The sequence below is a fragment of the Euprymna scolopes genome, chromosome 36 (assembly GCF_053919585.1).
Source record: "Euprymna scolopes isolate OS-2025 chromosome 36, ASM5391958v1, whole genome shotgun sequence".
NCBI classification, from domain to species: domain Eukaryota; kingdom Metazoa; phylum Mollusca; class Cephalopoda; order Sepiida; family Sepiolidae; genus Euprymna; species Euprymna scolopes.
In genome coordinates, this window is record NC_136517.1 from 53524075 (window position 1) to 53551735 (window position 27661).

At 36.0% G+C, this 27661-nt stretch overlaps 1 protein-coding gene across 1 annotated transcript; it reads left to right on the forward strand.

The window, feature by feature from the left end:
• The first annotated feature begins 4536 nt into the window (after window positions 1-4536).
• Window positions 4537-27490, forward strand: LOC145260242 (general transcription factor II-I repeat domain-containing protein 2-like). Its single transcript, XM_080118068.1, has 2 exons — window positions 4537-4680; window positions 26744-27490. Exons 1-2 carry the CDS (start codon window positions 4537-4539, stop codon window positions 27488-27490), a joined length of 891 nt encoding a protein of 296 aa, XP_079974194.1.
• Window positions 27491-27661: the final 171 nt, after the last annotated feature.

The window sequence follows — 27661 nt, forward strand, 5'->3', positions numbered from 1 at the left end:
AACATTTTTAATCAAAAACAGTATTTTATCATTAAAAACTTCGGTACAAAAATTTATTTTAATTTGGAAAGAAAAATTAAGTTTTTAAAAGTATAATAAAAGATGCTCGTATCTTATTCGTTACTTATAGCGGCTTTTTTCCTTGATTTTCAAATTTAACAGATGCTTCAAAATATTTTTTTATTCTCGTAATACTTCCTGGCATACGATGTGCTTAAAAGTTCTTAATTATAAAGGATTCCAGCCAGAGATCAGGGGTTTTCATATGACACTATTGGTGTCATGAATGCATGCAGAGAGGTGCATATTGCGGTGAGAGGGGGTGTTTGACCGGACGGAATAGAGGAAGAGAGGGCAGAAGAGGGGGTATTGATGTCTGATTGGGACAAAACAGAAATGTCTATGGGATTTTGTCAGAAAGAGAAAAAACAAATAATAATTGTTTTTATCTCATTGTCGGTATATATCTGTTTGCATGAAAGGTTGTTTTTAAAACCTCTGTTGAGAGGTATGAAGAGATCCAGAGATCCTTAGCTGATTAAGGCTGACAACTTAGAATGGAGGTCAAGGGTAAGGGTCGTCGCCAAGCATTGTTCGACCTAGAATGACTAATCACTCCTAATTTGATAATAAGTAAAAACCTCAGTGCAAATGAGGGTTAAAATTTGGTAGAGATAAGTTCGAAGAGGAGGAAGAGTAATTAGGGGAACAGAGAGAGAGGTGTTCAGTGGACAAGACGAGGGGTAAGCTCTAAGAGGAAGAAAGAAAGGGTGTTTGTAACTACTTTCTGAAGGAGAGGTGGGGAAAGGGGGTTGGATTTAGAAAAAGGAATTCTAAAAAGAGTAGAGTCGTAGCCAGCAAACTGAATGGCTAGGCTGGTCAAGCGCTCCCGATTTGGGAGCCCTCAGGGTCTGATGTTATGATGTTAACTAGCCTGAGTTAATGGGAAATCTGTGACTTTACTGTTCTGGTCTTACATCGTTTCACTGCTATAGTCAGTCACCTCAATTTAGACAGTAGATGTTATGAAGTAATGAAATTAATAAATAGTTTGTTATTGCTATAAACCGGAGTTCTTTTTGTTTGTGGTGAGGCCTCTTCATTTTGCAGCAAGCCGCAAGGACCAGCGGAGTGATTGATGTACCCGGAGAATACCTACACAGGGTAGGAGACGATTCGATCGAGAGGCAAAGCGCCCAACCATGAAAACACAGTGGGTGAAGACGATCAACAGGCTAACTTGTGACGGGACAATGTACGATCGAAAGAACACCTGTCATATCGGGTGGAATCCGACGAGGTTAAGGACACCCGGTGTGGTTGGTGCAGTATCGGTCTCGTTATAAATGGTGCCATGAGCCAAGATATCACATCTCTATGAGATTCCACGAGCGACTTACCACGAGCACATATATAAATGGTGCCATAAAGCCAGAATAAAACTCTGAGAAGATATGGGCTGTTTCAACAAAACAAAACAAAAGAAAATGCTGAAAACTAGACGCAAAGAATGCTAGACTTTGCAAAGAAAAGACGAAAGAACAAAAAGAAATAATCATAATCATGAAAGAAAAAAAACGCACACAAAGCAAAGATTGAAAAAGAAACGAACTCAAAAAGAAAAATAACAACAAAAATCTCGAACATGAAACTAAGACGAAGAAGGATGGCGGAAGGTAAGGACGGTTCATTTCTCCTTTTGTCTGTCTAGTGTCTCAGTGTCACCTGGATAGGTAAAGTTTTGTTGTATTGTTTTGAGACATATTTGTAATGTATTGTTGATTTTCTTCACCACCCCTCGAAGGAAATGTGTAAATGTGTATTTGTCTGAATCATGAGTCTAAAAACACTTGTATCCACAGGAATAGATATGGGGACATAGACAGAGGAAACAGGTTGATGTGTCGCTGTACATACGCGCATATGTTGTCGTTGTACAAGCGATCGAGAGAGAGAGAGAGGGGGGGCAGAGAGATAGAGAAATGAGAAAAAGAAAAAGGGAAAGTCCCCTTAAAATGCATAGCAGTAAACAGATTTTAGTAGACATGAGAGAGAGAGAAAAGGAGAGGCGAAAAAAGAAAAGGAGCAAGCCTCAAGACCAGCTTGGAGCAGAGGTGAGGTATGGGCGAATTGATGGGCATAAGAGTGTATATGACTTATCACGGGTAGCAGTCCGATGGGTTAGATTCGCTTTGAAATTTTTAAAAGAAAAATAGTTTTTTGAAAAAAAGGAAGAGTAAAGGAAAAATAAATAAATAAATAAATTATAATAGAACGACGGTCATGTAATGGTTGAAAGAAAAAAAAAAGAACTAAGACAGAAAGAGAGTGACAGTTGACAATTTTAGAAGAAAAAAATGCGTCGAGGAAGTCAGAAAGAATTGGCTAAATATGATGTGATCCCCGCAGGAGGGGTGTGAAACCGTGCAGAGTGCACTGTGTATGAGCTAGAAAGTGGAGGCTGAGAAATGCGCAATGTGCACTAGTCGTAAAGGCATGAAGAATTGAGTGGCCAAAGGTTTACCGTGACACAGGGCATGTCTGCGTGAGGTGCCAGAAAAAAAAAAGGCATGAGGAAACGTAATGGGGAAAATGCGGCGAGGAAGCCGAAGAGAATTGTCCCAAATGTTATGCAAACCCCGCGGAGGGTGTGTGAAAAAGTGCGGAAGGCACTGTGCGTACAATACATGGAGTTTGACGGTAGATTTAACGAGACACTTGCTGTGTCTGCGTGGGATGCCATGAAAAGAAGGCATGTGGGAATACAAAAATAGATATATGATCTTTCCGCCCGGTCCGCTCCGGCGGCACGGGGGGTGCAAAGATCAAAGTGTAGCGTCTGTTCCGGCAGATACTGCAAGCTATGACTAGCTATGACTAGCAAAGACCAGATGTGGGGGCAACCCCACATGCCTGACCATTAACCAGCTCCCATTTCCCACCTCTCGGGAGCTGGTCCCCTTTTTCCCTTCCCCCTCCCTTCACTCCTCACATTAAAAATCGGCCTTGTGCCTAATTTGCTCGGTGGGGGAGCAAATAAATACCATCTTTCCGCCCGGTCCGCAGTGCATGACAGACACCGTGACCCATTGGTGAACAGTAAAACTCTGAGAATAATGCAACATTAGATCATCAAATAAGTGAGAGAGAGAGAGAGAAAAAGACGCTCATGCCGAGATAACCTGAAGAATGGTTGTGAAAAGGGAAACCGAACAGGGATTGAGAGAAGTATACCGATCCTTAGAGAAATAGAAACCGGCGGTATCGATGCCGTTCTGATTTTGTAACGAATAGAAGGTCTCATAAGAATAAATTAAATATGAAGTAATGATTTGCCTGAGATTGGTTGTGAGACATTTAGACTGTCAAATAAAGGGACGTTTGGTTGGAGAATTTTATTAAAATTAAAGGAAAAAAAACTGAGATTGGGGGAAGCAAGGTTCCTGTCAGCCTAAGAGCAATGAACAAGGTTGACCAGAAGTAGTTAACCGAGTAGCAATCTGATAATGGACTGGGTTGCAACTGTTGATGCTGTCGTATGCATGTCGAGCCCTTGTGCGCACGCGGTATTGACAGACTGTGCCACGGACCACTCACCCAAATGTGCTAGGAAATAGAAACCAATGGGGATAGACAGGAGAGAAACTAAAGCATGTGTACCATGGAATTTGAACCTTAAATCTTGAAGGATAGAACAAATGAAAATTGATAGAACCGTGATTTGATTGAAGAAAAATAAATAAATAAAGGGAATTGTTTCGTCTATTTTAATATTTGTATTGAAATGTACTAATTTTTTTGAAAAAAAAAAAAATTTTTAGATGAGGACTGATAACGTGTGTAATTATTGTGTAGCATTCTCACCTGTTGTGAATAGGGGACCATTTGGCCTGAGAATTGTCATAAGATTTGATATGAAATGCTGAATTGTTTGGAAATGATGTTGAAGCATTTCAACTGTCGAATAAAAAATCAGTTGGCCTGAGAGCTTTCATGAAATGTGAATATATTGTTGGAAGTGATGTTAAGGCATTTAAACTGTTGAATAGAAAATCATTTGGTCTGAGAGTTTTCATAGGGTTTGAAATAGTGAATTATTTGAAAGGAGTTTTAAGGCGTTTAAACTGCCGAAGAGCAAGCCATTTGGCCTGAGAGTTTTCATAGGGTGTATGGTGATAAATTGGTTGGAAGTGGCATTAAAACATTTAGGCTGTCAAAGAAAAAAATCATTTAGCCTGGGAATTTACATAAAAAAATGAAATCAATCGCATAAATAGTTTTGAAGCATTTAAACTGTCAAGTAGAATGTCTTACAAAAACTAACGGTGCTGATATTATTCTGTTTTGGAAAACATTAAAAATTCTTCAGTCGAGAAGGATTTCTCCTTCACAGGACGGGGATTGAATATGTTGAGTGCAGTGTTGGAACAGTTGTTACCCTTGATCCTAAGCCAGAATGGCGCTGCTGGGACAAATTCCGGGAGCGAAGAGTAGGATTGCCTCGGTCGGGGAAGATCTTTCCTTCGCTGGATGAGAATGGTGCATGTTGGGTGTGGCATCAGGACGGATGCTGCCCCTTGTTCCGAGTGTGAGAATGCTTATGGGACAAGTGAAGGTACAAAAAGTTTGGGTATCATAGAGCTTAGTAAAAGCTGCACAGGAAAGTGTGACATTGTGCAAGTATGGTTTGGGAAACATATTGGCTGTGGTGGAGACCTAGTTTCTTTGCACCAGGGTAGTTAGGAGGAACAGTGTGCACCTTCCTTGGCTGGCACGTTATGTTGTTTTTATATTTGGGACTGCTGTGAAGAAATGATGGGGTGTAAATAGAGATGCTCTGTGAGATAGCAGATGATGGTTGTGCAATAAGCAAAACTGTTCTGCAAGTTGCCAGAGATATGCAGTTGAGAAGGTTCTGACATTGTGGAAGTATGAAATATCATTGGGAAATTTTCCCCGATGCCAAGAGGTGTGCATGAGCTGAGGAAGTGAGTTATTTCTCTTCGTGTAAAGAATTGAGTGAAAAAATAATAATGAATAATTAAAATAAAATACAAAAATAGGTTGAAAAATTGGATGTGTGTAAAAATAATCCCCCAGAAAACAATTTTAGAGTAGAATTAAATAAGCAGAAAGGCCTAGAACCAATTGAGATCTCAGGTGACACATTATTTTGGGACCGCAAATGGCGATTGAAGATGGGCTGAGCCTTCCCAGTTACTGAACAAAATTATGGTTGAACTAGGACTGAAAATGAAAATCTAAAGAAAAAAAAAGAGATTGTTTTGCATGCATATAGACCAAGTTGTAGAGAAGGACCGAAATAAAAAAAATTAAAAATGGAAAAAAGGGGAGGGTGAAAAAAAACGTTCTGCATGCACATGGTCTGATGGGTTGTAGTTAAAGGGAAGAAAAAAACATGTTTTGCATGCACATAGATTAAGTCGTGAAGATAGACTGAAAGTAAATAAGAAAAAAGAAAAAAAGTGAAAGAAACGCCATGTTTTGCATTACATGGTTTGATGAGTTACAGTTATAAAGAAGGACTGAAAATAAAGAAAAGAAAACTGTTTTGCATGTACGTAGTTTGCAGTCATCTTAAAAGGACTAGTAAAATGAAAAGAAAAAGAGGAATTAACCCCTGAGAAAAAAATAATGCATGTGTAGATAAATATAGAATCCCTGACTCAGAAACTGTTGAGGTTGCAATTGAACATTTTACTTGGGGTTTATACTGGGTATTTTGTTTCTTTGTTTTTCTAACAGGGCTGAGTGGAAATGCTGCAATGGCTGCATTTTCCCCATAAGGATGGAAGGGATATAACACTATTTGGTGTCATGAATGCATGCAGCGAGGTGCATATTGCGATGAGAGGGGGTGTTTGACCGGACGGGTAGAGGAAGAGAGGTCAGAAGAGGGGGTGTTGATGTCTGATTGGGATAAAACAGAAATGTCTATGGGATTTTGTCAGAAAGAGAAAAAACAAATAATAATTGTTTTTATCTCATTGTCGTTGTATATCGAAGAATTAACTGTACTTCTTTAAGAGATGGGTTCGTGATTCAGTGGGTCGACACGCAAAGATAAGTCCTTACCGTATTATTAAAATGTTCAGATAGATAATCAATTAGGCAGATTTTGGGCGACTTGAAATACGTGATGTCTTTTTCTGTCGGGTTGACGTATGGCGGTTATGTGAAGTTCACCTTCCCAGGCTTTACCTTCTCTCTTTGAGAAGGGGTTAATTTATTGCTAATTGTCTGTAAATTATATCATTATTATAGTACGTATGATCATGTACACGTTATGTACGTATGTACTATAATAATTCAGTACATTAAATATATTTGCGATGCACACAAAAACTTCTTAAAATAACATATGATCTATCTATAGTTATAAAGTTATCTTCATGTAGTTTGATATGCATTAATTTGCATATAAATGTGTTAGGTGTTATGGAAAAACGAATTGGAGAGAACAGGAGGTCGAGTGTTTTATACCTAAGAGAAAACGTCCGAATTTATGAAGTGCGAATACTGGGAATTATTATTATTATTATTATTATTATTATTATTATTATTATTATTATTATTATTATTATTATTATTATTATTACTACTATTATTATTATTATTATTATTATTATTATTATTATTATTATTATTATTATTATTATTAGATTGCAAGCTATTTCGGCATTAGGAAAATTGAAGTTAAAGCGACCGAGACGAGAGTTGGATTTTTTACAGTTAATGTAGTCATATCATGGACAATTTTAAATATTCAGTCAAGGGCTAGACTTTGAAAATTGTCATCGTATTATTGAGAATTATATATAGCATCGGAAAGTCTGACGTTCTGAAAATTGTCATGTCGTGGACAGTTTTAAATATGCATTCGAGAGACGGACTTTGTGAAAATTGTGGTCGTGCTATGAAGTGTAGGCATTCGAGAGTCAGATTTTGGAAAATTGTCGTCGTCGTGAAATGGAGAGATTAAATTGCGATTCAAGTCGAACTTTTTGAAAATTGGAGTCGTCGTGTTATATTACGATTTGAGTTGAACTTTTGAAAATTAACGTCGTAAAATTACGGAGATAATTAAATTACGATTCGAAGTTAGGACGTTTGAGAAATGGCTTCGTAATTTTATGGAGGAGATAATTACGATTCGCGTCACACTGTTTTATGTTTAAATGTAAAAAAGAATGTGAAGGACTAGTTGTTTAACCGTATACGGGGAGTTAGCTGTGTCTAGCTGTGTACAGCAGGCTAGCTGTATCTAGCCGTGGGGAGTAGAGACTAGCTATGTCTGGCTGCATAGAGTGGGGGCTAGTTATGTCTGGCTGTGTAGAGTGATAGCCAACTGTGTCAAGCTATGTAGGGTGATAGCTAATTGTATTTAGCGATGTAGAGTGATAGCCAGCTGTGTCTGGCGGTGTGGAGTACGAGCCAGCTGTGCCTGGCAGCCCCAGAGATGTAAGTACTGATCTGGGCATGAGTTGTATGTAAAATGATCTTTAAAGATCATGGGAGCGTGTGGTTTGAAATGCATTAATCTGTATATGAATTAAACGTTATAAAAAGACCGAATTGGGGAGAACAGAGGTTAGGTATTTAGCATGGAAGAGAACATGTCAGAATTTATGAAGTCGTGCGAATGCTGCCAAACCTTTTTTTTTATTATTAGATCTCAATAGATTACAGTCTGTTTTTTCCAATTCAAACCTAAATAACTTTTAAGATGACAAAGCTATTCATTTGTTATCGTTCTTCCATGTTATTGACAATATAATAACGTACTTTGCTGTCATTTACTTTTTTAAAATTACTTAGTCCGGCCCAGGTAAACTATATTATGAAACATTTTCACTTCATTTAAGACTGCGGCTCCGTTTGACCTTTTGTTAATGTTACGTGATATCAAATCAAATGAAATGGCATTAAACGGTCATTTTTAAATGCCGAATGAACTGCTATTCCAACGGTTGAAAGGATCGTAGAAATCCTAATGAACGTCACTCCTAAGGCAACGCCCCTGTTAGGAGTAAAATATTTGTGAGGAATGTTTATCTATTCCGTTGAGGAGGGGGGGTCTAAGAAAAATATTCCGCTCCTTTGGCAACTAAAAGAGTCAAAAGGTTTTTTTCTTAAATTACATGTTAGACAAAGTGGCATCAAATGGAAATTTAAATGCCGAATAAGCTATTCTTCCAACGACCATAATAATCACAGCAATTCCAGAAAAAAAAATCACCGATGCTAATGTAATTCTCTCTTTTTCGTCGAATTTTAGTAACTACAAAATATGGTGAATATTTATCACCGGGCCATCTAAGAAATGTAACGTTATACACACGTTTACACACGGGATCCACACGTTATATGCAGCCTACGTCGCAAGGAACATAGAACAGGTAATAACTCAACTCTTTTTTAACAACGACATTTATTTCCTCAGTGTTTCGCCATGCGTGGTTTATCGTTATGACTATGACGTCTGTCTGTCACGTGATCATGATAAGAAATTTTAAGAGGTTCAGTGTTAAGAGAAAATATAAAATATAGGGGGATCAGCTCCCGGTAGTATCTACATACACGTATATATATTAAACTAGAGCGTGTCTCCTTTTTATTTGCTTCATTTGTTTAGTAAACTTTATAATAAACTCGTATATATGCAACAATAATTTGCACTAGCGGAACCTGTGGAAACTCAACAGGGGATTCAATCATATGTAATATATTGATGTTGGCATTCTGTAGATGCTCAGCCTAAATGGAGACGCTCTGATATTATTGTAGCTTTTTTTGTTTATCCAAGCTAGCAGGTATGCTCGGCCTAGCCCGGGTGTAAAGCACGCTTAAATATTATATTTTAATTATTACAGATTTCGTATATATCATTATAGAGTTAATGTTCTCTCGATTTTTATATATTATAAAGCTGCGATTTCAAAAATAAAAAATATATATCCATATAACTTGGGCACATCAGCTAAAACCGAAACCAAAATGTATGGAATCTTGGATTTACATTTTTGGATTTTACCGTCATTGGATACTTTACCTTTCACCAGACTATCCATTCATGTGAAATCACCTTTTTCTTCACCATATTCCCTATGCTTCACTTTTTGTTATCAAGTAAGATCTTTGACTTACTTGCAGTTTCATCAAATACTCTTGCATGCAAAATCCGACCCCTCATTTTGCTAATTCCTACTCTCTGATGAGAAGGAAAGTATTTCTTCGAAACTTCGCGGATTAAGGACTATCCACTTATTGTGTTTCCTTTTCAAATTAAATATATTTTTAACTCTTTTTCAAAGTGTTTTTAACATGTTTTATTAACTATGTGTTCTTACGTTTTACCATTAACTGGTCCCCTTTATGTTGGGCTTGAAACCGACGGTACCAATGTTTTCCTGAACTTCTGTACAATTAAATAAATAAATATTGAGCTCTTATATCGAAAAAGTTTTTCTTTGTAATCGAGCACTTTGTTGGAATTCTTTCCCCCAAAAACAGTAAACATATATATAGTTCCTTCAACGATAATCGAAACCGGAACCCAAACTTATGAAGAATTCTTGGTAAAATTATTTATTATAAATATGGAAGTCCATAACAATTAAACGGCAGTCACTCGGGTGTAAGCGTGACACAAATTAAATAACACACACGTTATCCTATTAATATTTAAATAACTATAAAAAAATAATTAATAAAAACAATCACTGCAGCTTCAACAATAAATCCTATCGATATTAACGTATTTCTATCTGAACTAATACTTCTGTATTTGGTCCTGCGTATGACCTTAAACTATATCCAGTGGTGAGGCCCCAGCTTGCGGGCTTTGGGGAGTGTGGAGCCACCCTTTAATTACCATTGCTCCCAGGTCCACTCTGACCCGGAGTGGTAGTACCTGTTAGGATCCCAACTATGGGTTAAATAGAAACTGACTTGAAAACAACAAATATATTCTATTATTTTCTTCAAAATCTTTGGATTTGGCATTAAATAATCTGAAAAGGGTTGATATGCCGTAAAACAAAAACAACCTTCTGTATTTAAACAAATCCTTTTGAGTCGTTCCAACCAGAAATACACGATCAACAATATCAACGTTCGTCTGCCGTCAAAATTCAAATAGACTGTAGAAAAACATACGACTTCTCTTGAGCTGTTTCTCCGTGTAGTTATCAGTAGGGCTGTTACAACAGGATATTGTTTTCATTCTTTTGACTCTTGAGTATATATCCGACACAGTAAGACACAGTAAATCAACCGAGAACCACATCAGTCTATATAAAAACATATAAGATATTAACGGATATATACTGAAGGGTCAAAACAATGAAAAGAATATGCTGTTGTCACAGACCTACTTATCAGGGTGGTTGTATGACCTGAGAGTTGGAAGCCTGAAACTCCTGTTAGTGCTGAAATGTATCGTGTTTATGTAGACGTCATTTATTTGTTTATTTTTTTGTTTTTGCAACACTATTTGAACAAATTTAATTATTTATATGAAAGTGAATTTTTACCTAAATGCTAGTTGGGAATAATTTTCCTTTCATCAGTGTGATGCCCCAATATGGGGAGCGACATGTATGATTTTTAAAAGTTAATTATCCACGGACACGTGTTTCGTCGTTTACGACTCATCAGCATGGCTTAAACTAGTGAGATTCGAAACTATATATATATATATATATATATATATATATATATATATATATATAGAGAGAGAGAGAGAGAGAGAGAGAGAGAGAGAGAGGGGGGGATGGGGGAGATAGGGTGTCGCTTTTCTTTAAATACATAGTATATTATTTAAGTAAATAGCGCGTGCGCGTGTGTGTATGTGTGTTTGCGCGCGTGCGTGCGTGCGTGTGTGTGTAAGTGTGTGTGATGAAAATCAGATACGTCGAAAATAAGAGAAGTCAGAATAGTTTCCTGCACTAAAGAACATTTGCATAGACTTCAATATAAATTCGATGATGACTCATGAACATCAGATTCGCTTGCCTCTTCTCCGCCATCTGTGGCTCTTCGGCATGCTTATCTGACACCTGTCCAAAGAATTAACAAATCATGGTCACCCAAAATAAAAAGGAAAGATAAGAAAAACGCTGTGTATACAAACTGGTTCAACATAAACTAAACTACGAAAGTAAAGCGGGAACTAAATTACGTATTTGAAAGAAAAGCTTCGAAGTGGATACTCAGTTACGTGCCGATTTCAGCGTTCTTTTCATTTTTTTTTTTTGTTTTTGTTTTTTTGTTTGTTTTTGTTTTGTTTTGTTTGTTTTGTTTTGTTTTTTTACCACCGGCCAAACTCAAATAGTAAATCAATCTTGCTTTGAGTTGATAAACTGTCAGAAATTTGGCTGTCAAGGGATCAAAGTTCATCGATTTGACCTTTAAAAACTCTACAAAATTCCTCCGCCAATTTTGGATCTAAACACTTGAAATTTTAGATGTAGGTTTTTGGACATGGATCAAACTTTTTAATTCGATTTGAGCCCAAAATAATAAATGTTAATGGATCAAAATTTGACCTCTGCGATTTCTACCGATATTTTCAGCCAATTTTTGGTCTAAACATTTGAAAGTTTACATAATGTGTATTCAGACATAGGGCAATCTTTTTAATCGTTTTTTAGCCAAAAATTTGGATACCAACGGGTCAAAGTTCAAAAGATTTGACATTTGCGGTCTCTAGCAAACTATTCAGCAAATTTTGGGTCTAAACATTTGAAATTTTACATAAATGGCATTCAGACGTGCAGCAAGTTTTAATTCGTTTTTGGGCGAGTGTTTGGCTGCCAAGACGTAAAAGTTGAAAGAGTTGAGCTTTGTAGACTCTACCAAACTCCTCCGCCAATGTTGGATATAAACACTTGAAATTTTAGATGTAGGTTACCTGGACATGAGTCAAACTTACTCGACCCACACTTTATTTCAAGAAATTCCTGGAAATTTCTATTACCATTCGACTGTTCTGGACCACTTTCAAGCGACTAGAAAATTTGAACAAAAACGACTTATTTCCTCGTCGCATTTCCACATACGGCGAAAATTGGATCAAATTTTACAAAACAATGCACACGTAGCACACAAACTCTTGTTACAACTTGATTCATCAACTCAGTTGATCGTTGTTGCTAAATTTTAGTTCCAACGTGATCAAAGCACTGAGTTCACTTTTGCGGCCAAATTCAAGTCCTGCTGTTATCCAACTACTGAGCTGGTCATTGCTGTTACATTGTTGTACCACCTTGATCTAACCTAAATGTGACCGTTGTTACCAAACTTAAAAATTATATGTTACCAAACTTGATCGAAACCTAAATCTTGTTGTACCACCTTGATCTAACCTAAATGTGACCGTTGTTACCAAAGTTCAGTTTTGCTTTGGTTCAACCACTTAATTTATTGTTGCTGCCAAATTCAAGTTTCACTTTCATCGAACTACTGGGCTCGCTGTTTTTGCATAGCTCCGGTTCTACCTTGATCTAACCACTGAGCTGATTAATACTGCCATACTCCAGTTCTACTTTAATAAAACCATTGAACTAATTGATGTCTTCTAAACTTCAATCTTACCTTGATCAAATCAAACTAATTGATGTCTTCTAAACTTCAATCTTACCTTGATCAAATCAAACTAATTGATGTCTTCTAAACTTCAATCTTACCTTGATCAAATCAAACTAATTGATGTCTTCTAAACTTCAATCTTACCTTGATCAAATCAAACTAATTGATGTCTTCTAAACTTCAATCTTACCTTGATCAAACCAATGAGATCATCGTTACTACCAAAACACAGATCCATTTTGATCGAACAATGAAAACAAATAATTTATTCTACAACCGAACAATCAACAATTCCACGAGGACTAAATTGTGTGCAATCCTTTTAATATAATAAATTCCACGAATGCACGAGTAAGCAAATCGTCTTTCCGTATTTTCACCTTCTATGCTTTTGTACATAATTCTTAATTACTTCCCTAAGTTAAAATGTTCAAGTAATATACTCGATTGTTGTTCTTTTTCTTCAAAAGCTGTTGCTCCAATTCCAATTCAAAAATGGAAAACATATAAAAAAAACTAATGATAAGTGTGAGATATATAGATTCCGACGTCAATTCTTCCCCGTCCATTAGAATCATCATACAAGGAATTGAGGACTAAAGGACAAAAAAAGTAAAGCGTGAGTTACGTGTCTACGGAAAGTAAACTGAAGATCCATTTCTATTCTCATTGTTACTTCACTGCGTTACAACATAAACATTAGATGGCAGTCGAAAGTAAAAACCAATACTCATACGACTGAAAGAGCCAGCAACTGTTGGAGCCTAAGCATGCACACATTATAAATTAATAGTCGAACACGTAACACAGAATCTATGTATCTATAAAAATGAAATTGTGTGTGTGTGTGTGTGTGTGTGTGTGTGTGTGTGTGTGTGTGTGTGTGTGTGTGTGTGTGTGTGTGTGTGTGTGCATTTCCCTACAAAAGTACTTGATTTGACATAAAGGGTATTGAGATTTGGGGAAAATCTTTTAAATCGGTTTTCGGACAGAAATTTGGCTGTTAAGGGGTCAAAGTTCAACGATTTGACTTTTCAAAACTCTACCAAACTCCTCTGCCAATTTTGGTTCTAAACACTTGAAATTTTAGATGAAAGTTTCTTGAACATGGATCAAACTGTTTAACTTGATTTAAGCCCAAAACAATAAATGTTAAGGAGTTAAAATTGGGGTCAAAGTTAAAAAGAAATGACCCCTCGGCCAATTTTTGAATTTTTGGTCTAAATTTTCATAAAGTGTATTCAGAAATAGGGCAAGCTTTTTCATCTTTTTTTGGCCGAAAATTTGGCTGCTAAGGGGTCAAAGTTCAAAAGATTTGATATTTGCGGTTTATAGGAGACTATTCAGGAAATTTTTGGATCTAAACATTTGAACTTTTACATAAAGGGTATACAGACATGCAGCAAGCTTTTTAATCAGTTTTAGGACGAAAAATAGACTGCCAAGAGGTCAAAAGTAAAAAAGCTGATCTTTGCAGTCTCTACCAAACTCCTCCACCAATTTTGGTTTTAAACTTGAAATTTTTAGATGTAGGTTACCTGGACATGTCAAACTTTTTAATATATATATATATATATATATATATATATATATATATATATATATATATATATATATATGCCCATGAAGTTATGAACATTACATAGGGCCCGAGCAAAGCCGGGCAGAACCGCTAGTAAACAACAAAACCGTTTTCGAAACAATAACGAAATATTTATTTCGTCGGTCGAAAGATGGGCCTGGTCCGAGTGAGAAAAAGGAAGAGTAGAAAGGCCTTTGGATGTCGCAGGTCAGCCAGCAGTTATCTTCAATTGAAAATTGCTTATGCTGGAATGAACAGATACAGAGGAGAGAAAGAAGAGAGAGAGAGAGTTTTGTCTTCGATGCGTGTCGGGTTCTCTCCGCAGGCTGACCAAAGTTGCCAAAGTTTCTTTGGGGGAAAGATGAATCAATGCGCTCTACCAGCTGATTAGTCAGTATGTGACCGAATCGCTCAGCTAGGGTTGACATTGTTTCGCGAGAGAAAATAGATCTTTATTTTTTACTACTACACACATATTCACAGAACCGTCATTCTGCACATTTATTTATTAGCTGTTTTGCACATCATTTTTTATTATTTAAGTTAAAATGTTCGATTGATATAAACACTTGCTTTTTTTTTCCATTTCTTCAAAAGCTGCCGTCCCAATTCATGTTTAAAAATCTCAACAACGAAAGGCACAACACACTTCATCAAAATACAAGAGAGGGATTAATTAGAAAACGAATCGATATTCATCGTTATGAAAATATTAACACTTTTCACCAATAACTTGTGAAAAGGGAGACAAGGCTTTTTCTTTTACTTTAATTCGCCTCAAACAATATACATTGTTATTAAAAAGTATGGAGCTCATGTGATAGAGTCCTACTTTATATGGAGAAATCTGAGTGGAGAATTGGGTAGCAAGATGCTTGTTTATATCATCACTGTGTGCAGGACATTCGCTGCAGAACAGTATTCATTCTTGATCACAGATATTTTGAATTCCAAAGTCTCCATTCCTTAGCAATCCTTGGAATTGGCGTAGAAAAAAATGGTTGCTTGCTACGCTAAATATATACTACGTACTTGAAAGCAAACTACCTCAAACTTTGTTAAGTGTTGAGGCATTATGTTCAAGAAATATGGCGGTAGTAAATCAAATCGGTGAAGAATCAATGCAGTCATCACGATTCAGTCGTTTCAAGACGGAGGTTGACAGCGAACATATTTGAATCCAAAATTCGATATTTTTATAATAAGGTTGGAGGCTTCTCATTGGTTGATGGTCCCAACCGTAGTTATAAATAAGATCATCAAAATCATTGAGGTCATACCCTCATTATTAATCAAAAATGTTTTAACACACTTACCCCTTAAAAACCAGCCCTTATTGTAGATATATTCATTCATATTGTATGGTCAGATGATTCTATTGTTAGGATTGGTTTCTAGATAGAATCCTTTCTCGAAACAAACCGAATACTTACGGGATAAACTGCTTCCAAATCAAAATAGTAATTCTGTATTGACAAATAAAGAGTTACGTCCCTTTTTTTTTAGATGACGTCCGTATGAAAATATTTCTGACTCGGTAGAATTATTCTCTTGAAATGATTAAACTGAATAACATGCTATTGTTTTTAACAACATTCTGCAACGATCCTCTAAAAGAACTGATTAACTCGAATCAAATATTTTATTTTGTAGGAAGAAAGCTATCGATGACAAAAGTCGAGAAAGAGGCTGACTTTACTTTATATAAGAAGGACATTCTTAATCTTACTAGATTGTAACACATATATCGAGTTACCACAATATGGTTAAAGTCGCAGTAGATGTGCTGGTGCATATCAACATTGACCGCATTGCCAGAAGTTAATGCACCAAACACACTGATAGTAACAGATATTTCTTATTTGCCCTATGAACTGCAATAAATTAATTATTTTTCGTTCAAGACCACTTGCTCTACACTCATACAGATATGATCAACCGACTACGCATGCGCCAATCATGATGTGTTACACGATTTTGATTGGCGTACAGGAACCTGGCGATAATATATTTAAAAAAACATGCTTATTCATGCTAACAAGATGTTTACAGATTCAAATAAATAAAATAAAATACGTAACAGGAATTTAATTTATGCGTAAAAGATAATTTGGCCGAGCGTAGTTCTTCTTTAAAGCGTATAAATTGATTTCATTGATTTTATTATTCAATACGTATCTGTGCTCAAAGCTAAACGAAAATTCCACGAGCGGAGTTCCTCTCCTAGAACTGTTTGTTTGTGCAACGCAATACAGTGTGCCTGCTTCCCAGCTGACTATAACATGGCCGTCTTCAAGTCTAATGTGAATAAATTCCTATTGAGTCGCCCATTTAGATAAAGCGCTACCCAAGTTCCACCGTGATTGTTCTTGTTTTCTCACCATCTACCTAACACTTATCCATTATCCTTGAGTGGTCTCTGGGCCTTGATAGATGGTGACCTTCCATGTAAAAAAAATCTATTATTAAGCATTGCATAAAAAGTTGCGCGTTTTTCAACACTCATCAGAAAAAAAGATAAAGTTAAAACTTATAAAATAAAAATGTCTCTTGAATAAGTAAAGTTTATCGTGATATAAAGTATTTTAATTTACCGCTGGTGAATCTGTCCATATATCTGTTTATATGTGCGTATGGTTATATATGTGTATGTTCAGGGTTTATTTCTAAACTAATTATGAATTTGGAGACAAAAATGCTTGGCTTAATAGGCTGTGATGTGGGATATATTTACTTGAATTTAGTTTGTATTCAAAGGATAAAAGTAGTTTGTTTGTTTGTTTGTTTTTGTTTTAGACATATCAACCCTTTTCAGGTTATTTAATGCCGAATCCAGTGATTTTGAAGAACAATCTTTTAATAGAGTATATTTGTTTTTGTTTGTTTTAGTCTTTTTCTATTTAACCCATAGTTGGGACCCTAACAAGTACTACCACAGAGTGGACCTAGGAGCAATTGCAATTAAAGGATGGCTCCACATTCCCCAAAGCCCACAGCTGGGGCCTCACCATCGGATATAGTTTAAGGTCATATCCAGGACCGATATAAAGTAGGGTGAAAGTCCTTGGTGGACATTTAGACATTTCCGATTTTTGCGCAATAGATATTAGACATCATTAATAAATATTTCTTAAATTTCGGTTTTCTTTGGGTTATTTTTTAAGAGAGTAGAAGGTTGAGCTTGGGTTTACTTTCGGCAGCCTCATAATTCTTGCTTCCCTTTAATCCTCGCTTTATATGAGCGATGTTTCTGACAAAGGGGGAATAATTGCTGTTTTCTGGTTTGGAATATATTCATCTAACACTTATCATTGGCTACTTTTTGAGCTTGAAGTGTCTTTATGTCTATCTAAAAGAATTTCGATTAAAAAAAAATTAAAAGAATATTTCCATCCACCCAGCCAGCGGCCGCAGCCGAGATTGACCTCACTACGCGAGTTTGCAGTGTAATTCAAATTTTGTCGGGAGCTGAATACTTGCTGCTTCGCCAGGGCTGTGAGGGATATCTTTTATCGTGACGCCATCACTATATGGCGTGCCTACCATGGCTTAAGAGAGTCCCATCTACCCTCGAGAGAAGGACAGACCGCGCCAGTTTCTCAACCTGGTATTTTACCTTGCGGTACATAAAGCAAATGGTCACCCATCTGGTACTGGTCAGGCTCAACGTTGCTTAACTGGTGTGAACCAGTGTGTCAACGTGAGTGTGCCGTATATTTAGAGAGCATAATATATGCATAACTTTCATTTGTAGATTCAAATATTTCAACTTTGCATCGAATTTGATCCATAGTCATTAGAAACCAATTAAGAAAGATCCCTTGAATTTCAGTTTCTTCTTACGACCTCTCAAGCAGTATTTATTTTTTTAGTTCCTCGACAAAAGGAGAGTGGGCCTGTAAATTCACCCTTGTCCGTTCGTCCATTCGTCTGTCCGTATTTTTCTCAATAACTATGCCTTGGAAATTTTTTGAAATTTTGCACAAACATTAAACATGATATAAGTAAAAAAAAAAGTAACAGAAAGGATTTTCTGGGAAAACTCTGGTTGCACCCCTAGGGGTGCCTTTCGGGTTAAAATGGCTAAAATTGGCACTTTTGTGCTTATTAAAAACAAAATGATGCCTTGTATTTTTTATAAAACTCTTTGAAAAGTTGTAACTAACTGATCTCTATATAATTTTGTTTGTCTATACTTGGCGATAACTATTGGTCGTGCCCCAGGGGCTCTTTTAAGGCTAATGAAAACATTATATTTTGGGGACTATTTTACCATATTTGTCCAAAATTTTCTGTGTGTGTCTATTTAGCAGTTTTGCGGTGTGCTAAACTCAAATTAAAATATCCTAAGGCCTTGGGGACTTTTGGGGCTAAATGGGGGGGGTGCAAATGATGGACTTAGTTATTACGTTTTGTTTGTTTTTTTTGCATGGTGCAGAACTGAAATTGATTTTGCCGCTTTCGATTTTCATTCTTATTCCGGAGAAGCTCTAAATAATCATTTTAGACCTACGGTTTAGTAATATTATATCCTGATTTTAATTCTCGTAAAGTAACATAAAACTTGTGAGTCTTCGTCGTCGTCGTGTCGTCCAGTGTTATTATTGGTTCACAAGGAGCTTTCACACAGGTCATCAAAGATCTCATTGAATACAGCCTGTGGTGTTCCCTAAAAGTTGAGTGACAACAAGTCTACCCAGATTTTCCTGTACTCTTCACCTCCACAAATTTGCATTATCGCAACAGCTGCTTGCCATTGATTTCTTGTTGGCAGTGGCCATTGGTCTTTACTGGAATTTGAGTGGCTATAAGCCTCCCCAAGGTCCCTGTTCTCTTCGCATATACAGTGGAAGTCTGATCAGTGCTCACTCCTCGGTCTTTCCTTCCTGCTTGACTCTACTTGGCTATTCGGTCTCACTCTTTTTTTTTTTTTTTTTGAGGGTGGGAGCAGTGATGAGGTAATGAGGGATAAGGGGTAGAGAACTTATAAGTATGCAGCTTCAATATTCTTGGTTCCATGTAGCGCGTCATGTTTTGTCTCTGCAGCAGTTTGTCTGGTCTGCGCTCGTGGTTCGTGTGTGTTAGTCTCCACATTCAAGGGATTTCCTTAATATTTCTGCTGTTTTCATTATTGTTGTTTGTTGTATTTTTCTCGTTATTCCTCCGATTCCAGTTTTTCCCATTCTTTTTTCAAAGTTTTTCGGGATTGTTCCTAGTGCTCCTGCTATTATAGGTATTATTTTTATTTTCTTCATCTTCCATATTCCTTTCAGTTCTTTGGCTAGCTCTGTGTATTTACCCCGTTTCTCCTTTTCTTTGATATTCACCCTGTGATCAGCTAGAACAGCAAAGTGTACGATTTGACAAGATTTTTCTTGTTAATCATTACATCTGGTCTTCTTGTTTGGATGGGTTTATTAGTTTGTATGTCCATGTCCTATAAGATTTTGTGATTCTCGTTTTCAAGTACTGTTGCCGACTTATGTTTGTACCACTTATCTGTGCGTTCGAGATGCAGTTGTTTGCATAATTCTCAGTGTACTGCCCTTCCCACTTGGTCGTGTTTGTTCTTGTATTCCTTTTGGGCCAGTTTGCTGCATTCGCTTACTATATGCTTTATCGTTTCGTCTCTTTGTCCACAGAGTCTGCATTTACTGTTTCCTTGTGTTTCATCGATCTTTGTTTTAATGTGGTTGATTCTTATTATCTTGTGCTGCGGTTATTATGGATTCAGTTTCTCGGCTTATGTGTCCTTTTCGCATCCATGTCCAAGTGTATTCGATATTCTCATCTTTTGTGAGTTGAATGAATCTTCCATATAATTGTTTTTCTTCCCATTTTTCTTTTCTCGTCTCATCATTTATCTCTCTGTTTGCGGTTTGTCGGTTTTTTCAGTATCCTTCGCTGCCATGATTATTCTTTCCGTGTTCTGCGTTATGTATTTTTCGAATTCTTTTTTTGTGTCATGTACACAGTCTTCTATACAAACTAGTCCTCTCCCGCCTTTTTTTTCTTATCACGTAGAGTTATTCAACATCGTCCTTTTGGTATAGCGCATTGTGCATGGTCATGAGTTTCCTGGTCTTCTGATCGAGTTGTCTCAGTTCTTCTTTCGTCCATCCTATGAACGGTCCTGAGTATCATATTAGTGATACTGCCCATGTGTTTATACCTTTTATTAGGTTTCTGCTATATAGTTTCTATATTATACGAGCGGTGTAACCTTAAATGAAATAACGTCTTTTTTTTATCCGTACAGTTTTTAAGTCACTTCCCACTCAACCGAAAGATCCGAGTTTTTTTTTATGTAGAAACCAAACAATAGTTTGTTTGTTTTTTGTTTGTTTTTTGTTTGCTTGTTCGTTTGTTGTTGTTTTTTTTGTTTTGTTTTGTTTTTTTTAGAGGGACTTTTATCTTTTGTAACATTGGGATTTTATTTTATTTTATGCTTATTAAAAAAAATTGGGTGCCTTGGATTTTTATAAAACTTTCTGAAAAGTTGAAACTAACTAATTTCTATAGAATTTTGTTTGTCTATACTTGGCGATAACTCTTTGGTGTGTCCCAAGGGCTCTTTTAGGGCTAATAAAAACACTCTATTTTGGGGGCTATTTTACCATATTTGTCCAAATTTTTCTGTGTATGTCTATTTAGCAGTTTTGCATGATGCTGAACTCAAATTTAAATATGTTAAAGCCTTAGGGACTTTTGGGGCTAAATGGGGGGGGGAAATGATGGACTTAGTCATTTCTTTTTATGTATTGTGCAGGACTCAAATTTACATATGTTAACGCCTAAAACTGCACCGTTTGTTTATTTTCATCAGGATTTAACGTCCCCTGCGGACTTTTGGGACTAAATGGAACATTTTTTTATGGCTTGTTCACTGCGCACACTCACAGGGGACCATGCATGCTTCACTTATTAATCTTAAAAGTCGAACAAAACTAAACAAAATTTTAAAACAGTTCAAAGAATCTTCTTTTTCAACGAACAACGAATAAATTAATTAAAACAAACGTTTTCTTTAATCGTATTATTTGGAATCTTCGGCCTATTGTTCTTATCTTGAGCGTCATTTTCACAACGTTTGGGCCGATGTAACCTCCGACTTTCTTCTCATATATTTGAAGACTATCTTTATTAAGTAGTTCTAGCATCGAATTTAAGACGATATGGTACCCGTTCATTATAAATAAAAAATATATATATATATACAGTAGGCACCGCCAAAAATGGCCAAAAAAATCAAGTTGTTGTTTTTTTAAAACGAAATTACATTTATTAAAATCCATTATTTCTGAGTAACTTTTTTTTCCAGAAAGATAAAACCCTGAATTTTATCATATAGAAAACCGAATAATGTAAAACTTTTTCTACTATTTTTAATTAAATTTTAAATGTTAAATTTTCCCAAAAAGTTAACAATTGACATTTTTTGTCTTGCACAAAAAACGTACATAAATATTTAAAAAAAAAAAAAAGGTTTTTGAAATAATTAATTTATTTATTTGTTGTCTAACTAAGATTTAGGATGATTTTCTAAGAGAATATGCAAAAATATTATAATATAAGTACCTGGATTTCAAATAATTCCACTTATTCATATAGGCAACCAGTTACTTCGCGTCGATCTAGAGTCTAGATCGACACTGTTTACGTTTGCATTTGATAAAAAGCAAACTATGGAAGACCAAACAGGCCAAAAAAACTTATTTTTCAGTGACGAAAATTTCAATGTATTGTTAACGCTGGCCAATACCAGATGGGTGACCATTTGTATGAGTTTGGTTTTTAATGTGTATGTGTGTGGGGGCCAGACTCTCCAAAATGGGGGGGGATTTAAAGCAGAATAAAAAAATTATTTCAGCGCGTTTGGTCCACCGTAGTCGAAAGGCGGCAAACGTTTTCAAACGGGATCGAAAAAATGATGCTATTTTTAACACAAAAGGCACAATATTTATCGAATTTTTTTTTTGTATCGATTCTTCAAAGCATGCCCTGTTTAATAATGGTCATGCATTATTCGGCTCGCTAAAAAAAATGTTAATTTATTTATCAAAGATTTTAAAATGGCTTTTTTCGTATAAATATTTTTTAAAAAAAATTTGTTTTGCTTAACTTAAATTAATTATTTTACTTAACATATTCACCGAATTTCACACTTATAACTCAAAAGTGGGATAATTAAACACAATCGAAGTTCTGATATTCAGACGTCAAAATAAGGTATGCAAACAATTTTTTTTTAATCTATAATTCTGTCCCTTAAAACAACACAATATGTTGTGTTCGGTTCCAGATGATTATTTTAAGCATATTTGTACCCCCTCAAAACAAGGAGGGGTTGTAAGCAAAAAAATATATATATAAAAATATCCTTTATAAAAAATAAGTACACTGTTATAAAGTTCATTCTTCTCCTAATAATCGCTGAAAATTTCGTATTGATCGGATAATTACCTGATTTTTTGTAGATTTTTAAAAAGACGGTCCGTCAAAAATCGAATTTTTCAGAGATTGAAGACCGCACAAATCAAAAAAGTACGAGAATATGTCATTTAACGTTACACTGGCCGTATAATATCACATGATCTAAATTTTACGAGGCCAGAAATTGGGTACTCTTCTGGTACACTGGCACCACGTTTCATTTGTGTAGCACTCTGCGACATAAGAAACTTATTTTGATGCCGCTGTTTTTCAGGTTGGGTCGCAGTATTAATGAAGACGTTTTTTTCTTTTTTCTTTTTTTTTTTTTTTTTTTTTTCTTTGTACTATTACATCAGAGCGTCTGCTGTGCCTGTTTTTGACTCTACTAGTGAAACGGGGAACGGGGACTAAACGTTCCAGTATCGCCTAACTTATTTTACTTAGCTGGTCTATTCGCTTAAACAAACAAGTCTGAGTCGGTAAACACTATTAGGACCTGTTATTTTTATATCATATACGGCGTCATCTCTAAAAGAGGGTGGGGAAAGTCGGGACGACTAGTTCGTTAAAACGTTGGCATTTTATATTACGTGAAATAATTGATTAGGAACTGGCTGCCATGTTGGTAATGGTATCATTATCATCAATGGCGATTTTAGAGAGGACAAGGGGAACAACTCTCTCCCACCACTCTTCCATAATTTTACCCAAACACTAGGTTGACTTTCACACGCACACACACACACACACACACACACACATACATATATACATACATACATGCATACATACATACACGCGCACATACATTTACGCACGTACACACTTTTATATTATTGAACTAGTCTGAAAACATCGAGACTATCCACTCTCAGAAGTAAATTTAATGTAAAATGGCTGAAATGACATTTTACCCAAAATGCTAAACTTTTATTTACAACTAGCAGGGTTACCCTGAGTTACCTATAAGTAAAATAGAAAGACAAGGTCTCATTCTAATATTTAAAACAACTTTATTGAATCATCTTTGTTAACATGTTATGTTAAAAGAGTCATGAAACAGAAAATAGTGCCAGCAATGAAATAAGCGATTTATGGAAATAAAATATAAGGAAAGGGCGTTATTGAAAAGTATACAATTAATGTTAAGAATATCACAATTATTATTCTTTTTTTGCACTTTTAATAACAATTCTTTTTAAATAAGTTTTTATTTTATTTGAAATTTTATATGTTTATGAAATTATAAAAATAAAAGTTTGTTTTTTTATTTAAAAACAAATTTCAGTTTTTATTTGAATTTATATAATAAATATATGTTTATGACAGTATAAAAAAATACAAAAAAAACGATCGGAAAAATGCAATAAAAAAAGCGTACATGTATAGGGAAGAAAGAAGCGTGAAAAAAAAAAGCGAACGGGCGGATTTGCCTTGTCGCCGCTTCAGGAAGCGCTCCGCCGGAAATTAGGAAGTACGTTAGCTGACTATAACCTAACCATCTGTATACGAGAATGAGAGAGTGAAGGTAAGGGTAGCTTAGTAACGAAATGAAAATATGCCGGTCTGTTATATTAAGACTGTAACAGATCTTTTGATTCGAAATGAGACTTGGAGACGACGTGATGATTATTCTTGGCAGTTTTGTTTTTTGTTGTTGTTTTTTTCATGCGTGAATACAAAAAATGAAAATGAAACAAAAAAATGAAAAATTTAAGAACGAAAAAAAAAAGAGATGAAAAAAAAACGTATATGTAAATGAATTATAAGTTAATGTTGGCGTACGAACGAATTTATTGGCAAATAAAATAAAAAGTATAACCGCAAACTAGTTGAGCAAAATCCAATAATTTGATAATAATAATAATAATAATAATAATAATAATAATAATAATAATAATAATAATAATAATTGATGTTTGGTACTTAATTTTATTCTCATAAATAAACTGCCAATTTCTTCTGATAAATCAGAAAATGATAAGCACGCAAAAATATTAATAAATAAATAAATACAACCAATTTTCCAAAGATATCTATTTTGAATAAAGATTTATTTGAGTCAGTTCATGTGTGTGTGTGTGTGTGTGTGTGTGTGTGTGTGTGTGTGATTACATATAAAACCAATCGAATTTGTTCCAAAGGTCTGAATCTCTTAAATATAAAGTTTCAAGTCAGTAGACCAAAAATTGAGAGATGAGTTAGGTAGAGAGAGTCCTGCAGACAGACAGACAGACAAGGTTATATATATATATATATATATATATATATATATATATATATATATGTTAAATTCTTAAAAAAAACTGAAGTAAAAATACGGAAAGAAACTAAGACATGTACATGTAAGTATTTTGTTTTTTCCTTCTTGCATTGTGTTTTTAGAGAAAAGGAACTTTTGTCTGCTGCAATGTATGTCTTATTAACGTGTGTTCTTTTATCTGTATCGATGTATGTAATCGTTCGTGATACATCTAGTGTGCGTGCGTGCGTGCGTGCGTGCGTGTGTGTGTGTATTCAGAATGTGAGAGATTACATATATAATTATTTCCACGGCCCAGTTGGTAGAGTTCTTGCCTCGCATGCAGGAGACTCGGATTTCAAATCCCGGGTGCGACAGATGCTGACAGATGAGCCCAAATGAGGGCGAAACTCCGGTCTTAGATTTCCGGTTCGTTGGCAGGCATGACTCTTGTGGGCTGCGCCGTCCTTTGGGCTGTGGAAATAATTATATATATAATCTCTCACATTCTGAAAATTCTATAACAAAATTGACTCGTTAGGTTAGCTCTGCTGGATGGCGTCGTCCTTTCGAGTTTTTACTTGTGAGACATCGGCTTGGGTTTCAGCTGGTTGGATGACCACGTCCCTTGTCGAGATGAAGTAGGTCTATTCCACAGCTTGATTTCGCCGCCGTTTGCTTGATCTGTGTTGGTTAATAGAATTTCTTTGTGCGGAGCGTTTGCTTAGTTAGTAGAGTGTTTGCCTCGCATGCAGGAGGCTCGGTATTCAAATCCCGGGTGCAGATATGTCTGACTGATGAGCCCAAATGAGGTCGAAACTCGAATCTTAGACTTCCGGTTCGTTAGCTGGCATTGCTCTTGTGGGCTGCGGCATTCTTTGAGCTGTGGAAATAACTGTATATATATATATATATATATATATATATATATATATATATATATATATATATATATATATATATATATATGCGATAAAGATTACCATACCTTTATTCTGTTATCTAGGTCTTCTTTGGGATACGACTCTTCCCGTCACTGGTCGATTAGCTGTAAGGAATAAGAAGAAAATCAGAAGAAAACATAATGCCGTTTTCTGGCACAGATTACTTTATTTCGTCTACGAACGAAATGGGGGAAGCCATCGCTTTGTTGACCTTTTTTTTGCGTTTCTTTTTTCGGCGCATTTTTGCGTCCAACTCGACACGTCTATTTTGCCCAAAGGAGCCAGACTGCACTAGATCTCTCTCTCTCTCTCTCTCTCTCTCTCTCTCTCTCTCTCTCTCTCTCTCTCTCTCTTCCGTATTTTATTTCACACGAACCGAATGACCTATTTCAGGTTCTATCGTCGACCCTAGCGTTTGACATACGTCAACAGCCCAACATTTGAACTCTTTTTGCGCTGACCAACCTTCACAGCAAATTCACAAGCGTAACCTGGGATAGATTACATATTACTTGTAAGTAAAAAGGAAAAAGAAAAAGAAAATACTCGAAATGAGATCGAAACCAAATCCTAAAGAAAGTGATATAACAATTAAGCTGGCTTGACACGATCTCCAAAAATGTTTTCAAACCTACTTATTTTAACATATGAATCTGTCATGCGAACTATTCACACATGCGCATTTGTGAAATATTTATTAAACGGATAAAAATTTGACGACCCTCACGTATCATTTTTCAATTTTGAAGACAATATAAAAGCAGTCAAAATTGACTCATTTTTAAAATCCTTACCCCCCTGCCGTAAGGGGTGTAAAACTGGTCGGCAGGCCTTGTACTGTGTTTGATCGCTCTGTACTCTGACACTTAGTAGACAAAGAGCCAAACTGCTCAAGCGCCAAAATTAATTCAATTTCTTTTTCATTTTCAGATCCTGTTTTCTTCACCCTTCATTATGGTTTCTAAGAAAAGAAAAGTGGACGCCGAGTGTCGCGTTTTCAATGAAGAATGGGGAGTAAAGTACTTCTTTGTTGAAACAAAGGACCAGAAAGCTAGTTGCGTGATATGTAGCGAAAGTGTTGCTGTTTTGAAAGAGTACAATATTCGGCGTCACTATGAAACAAAACATCTATCAACATATTCAAAGTTTTCTGGAAAGTTACGCTCTGAGAAATATGAATTCATGAAACGTGGTTTAGAAACTCAAAGAAACCTCTTCACGAGAAAGTTTGCTGAAAATGAATCTGTGACTCGTACAAGTTACAAGATAGTGCATAAGATGGCAGACCGAGGAAAACTGTTTACTGATGGCAACTTCATCAAAGCGTGTATGATGGAAGCAGCAAATGACTTGTGTCCTGAGAAAGCCGATTTGTTTGGAAGTATCAGCCTTTCGACAAGTTCAGTTGTGCGGAGAACAGAAGAACTTGGAGAGAACATAGAGCTACAGATATGTGAGAAAGCTAGGAACTTCTTGTGGTATTCTCTGGCGCTGGATGAGTCCACTGATCTCTCGAGTACATCACAACTTCTCGTGTTCATTCGTGGTGACAATTCGGACTTTCAGATAACAGAAGAGTTGGCATCCGTTTGCAGCATGCATGGAACAACAACTGGAAAAGACATTTTCATGGAAGTGCAGAAAACTTTGCAAAACCTTCAGTGGAATCAGCTTTGAGGTGTTACAGTTGATGGAGGTAAAAAACATGGCTGAAGGGAGGAAGGGTCTGGTGGGGCAGATCAGGACTCAGTTGGAAGATCTTCAAATTCCAGGCGCTGTGTTCATACACTGCATCATATATCAGCAAGCACTCTGTGGGAAAGACTTAGATATTTCTTGTGTACTGAA

What these genes read in the sequence shown, in the direction of transcription:
- LOC145260242 (XM_080118068.1), top strand. Translation starts at nt 4,537, where the DNA reads ATGGTGCATGTTGGGTGTGGCATCAGGACGGATGCTGCCCCTTGTTCC. An exon ending in GAAAGTGTGACATTGTGCAA is followed by an intron (nt 4,681 to 26,743) that starts GTATGGTTTGGG and finishes TTTCATTTTCAG; the next exon opens with ATCCTGTTTTCTTCACCCTT.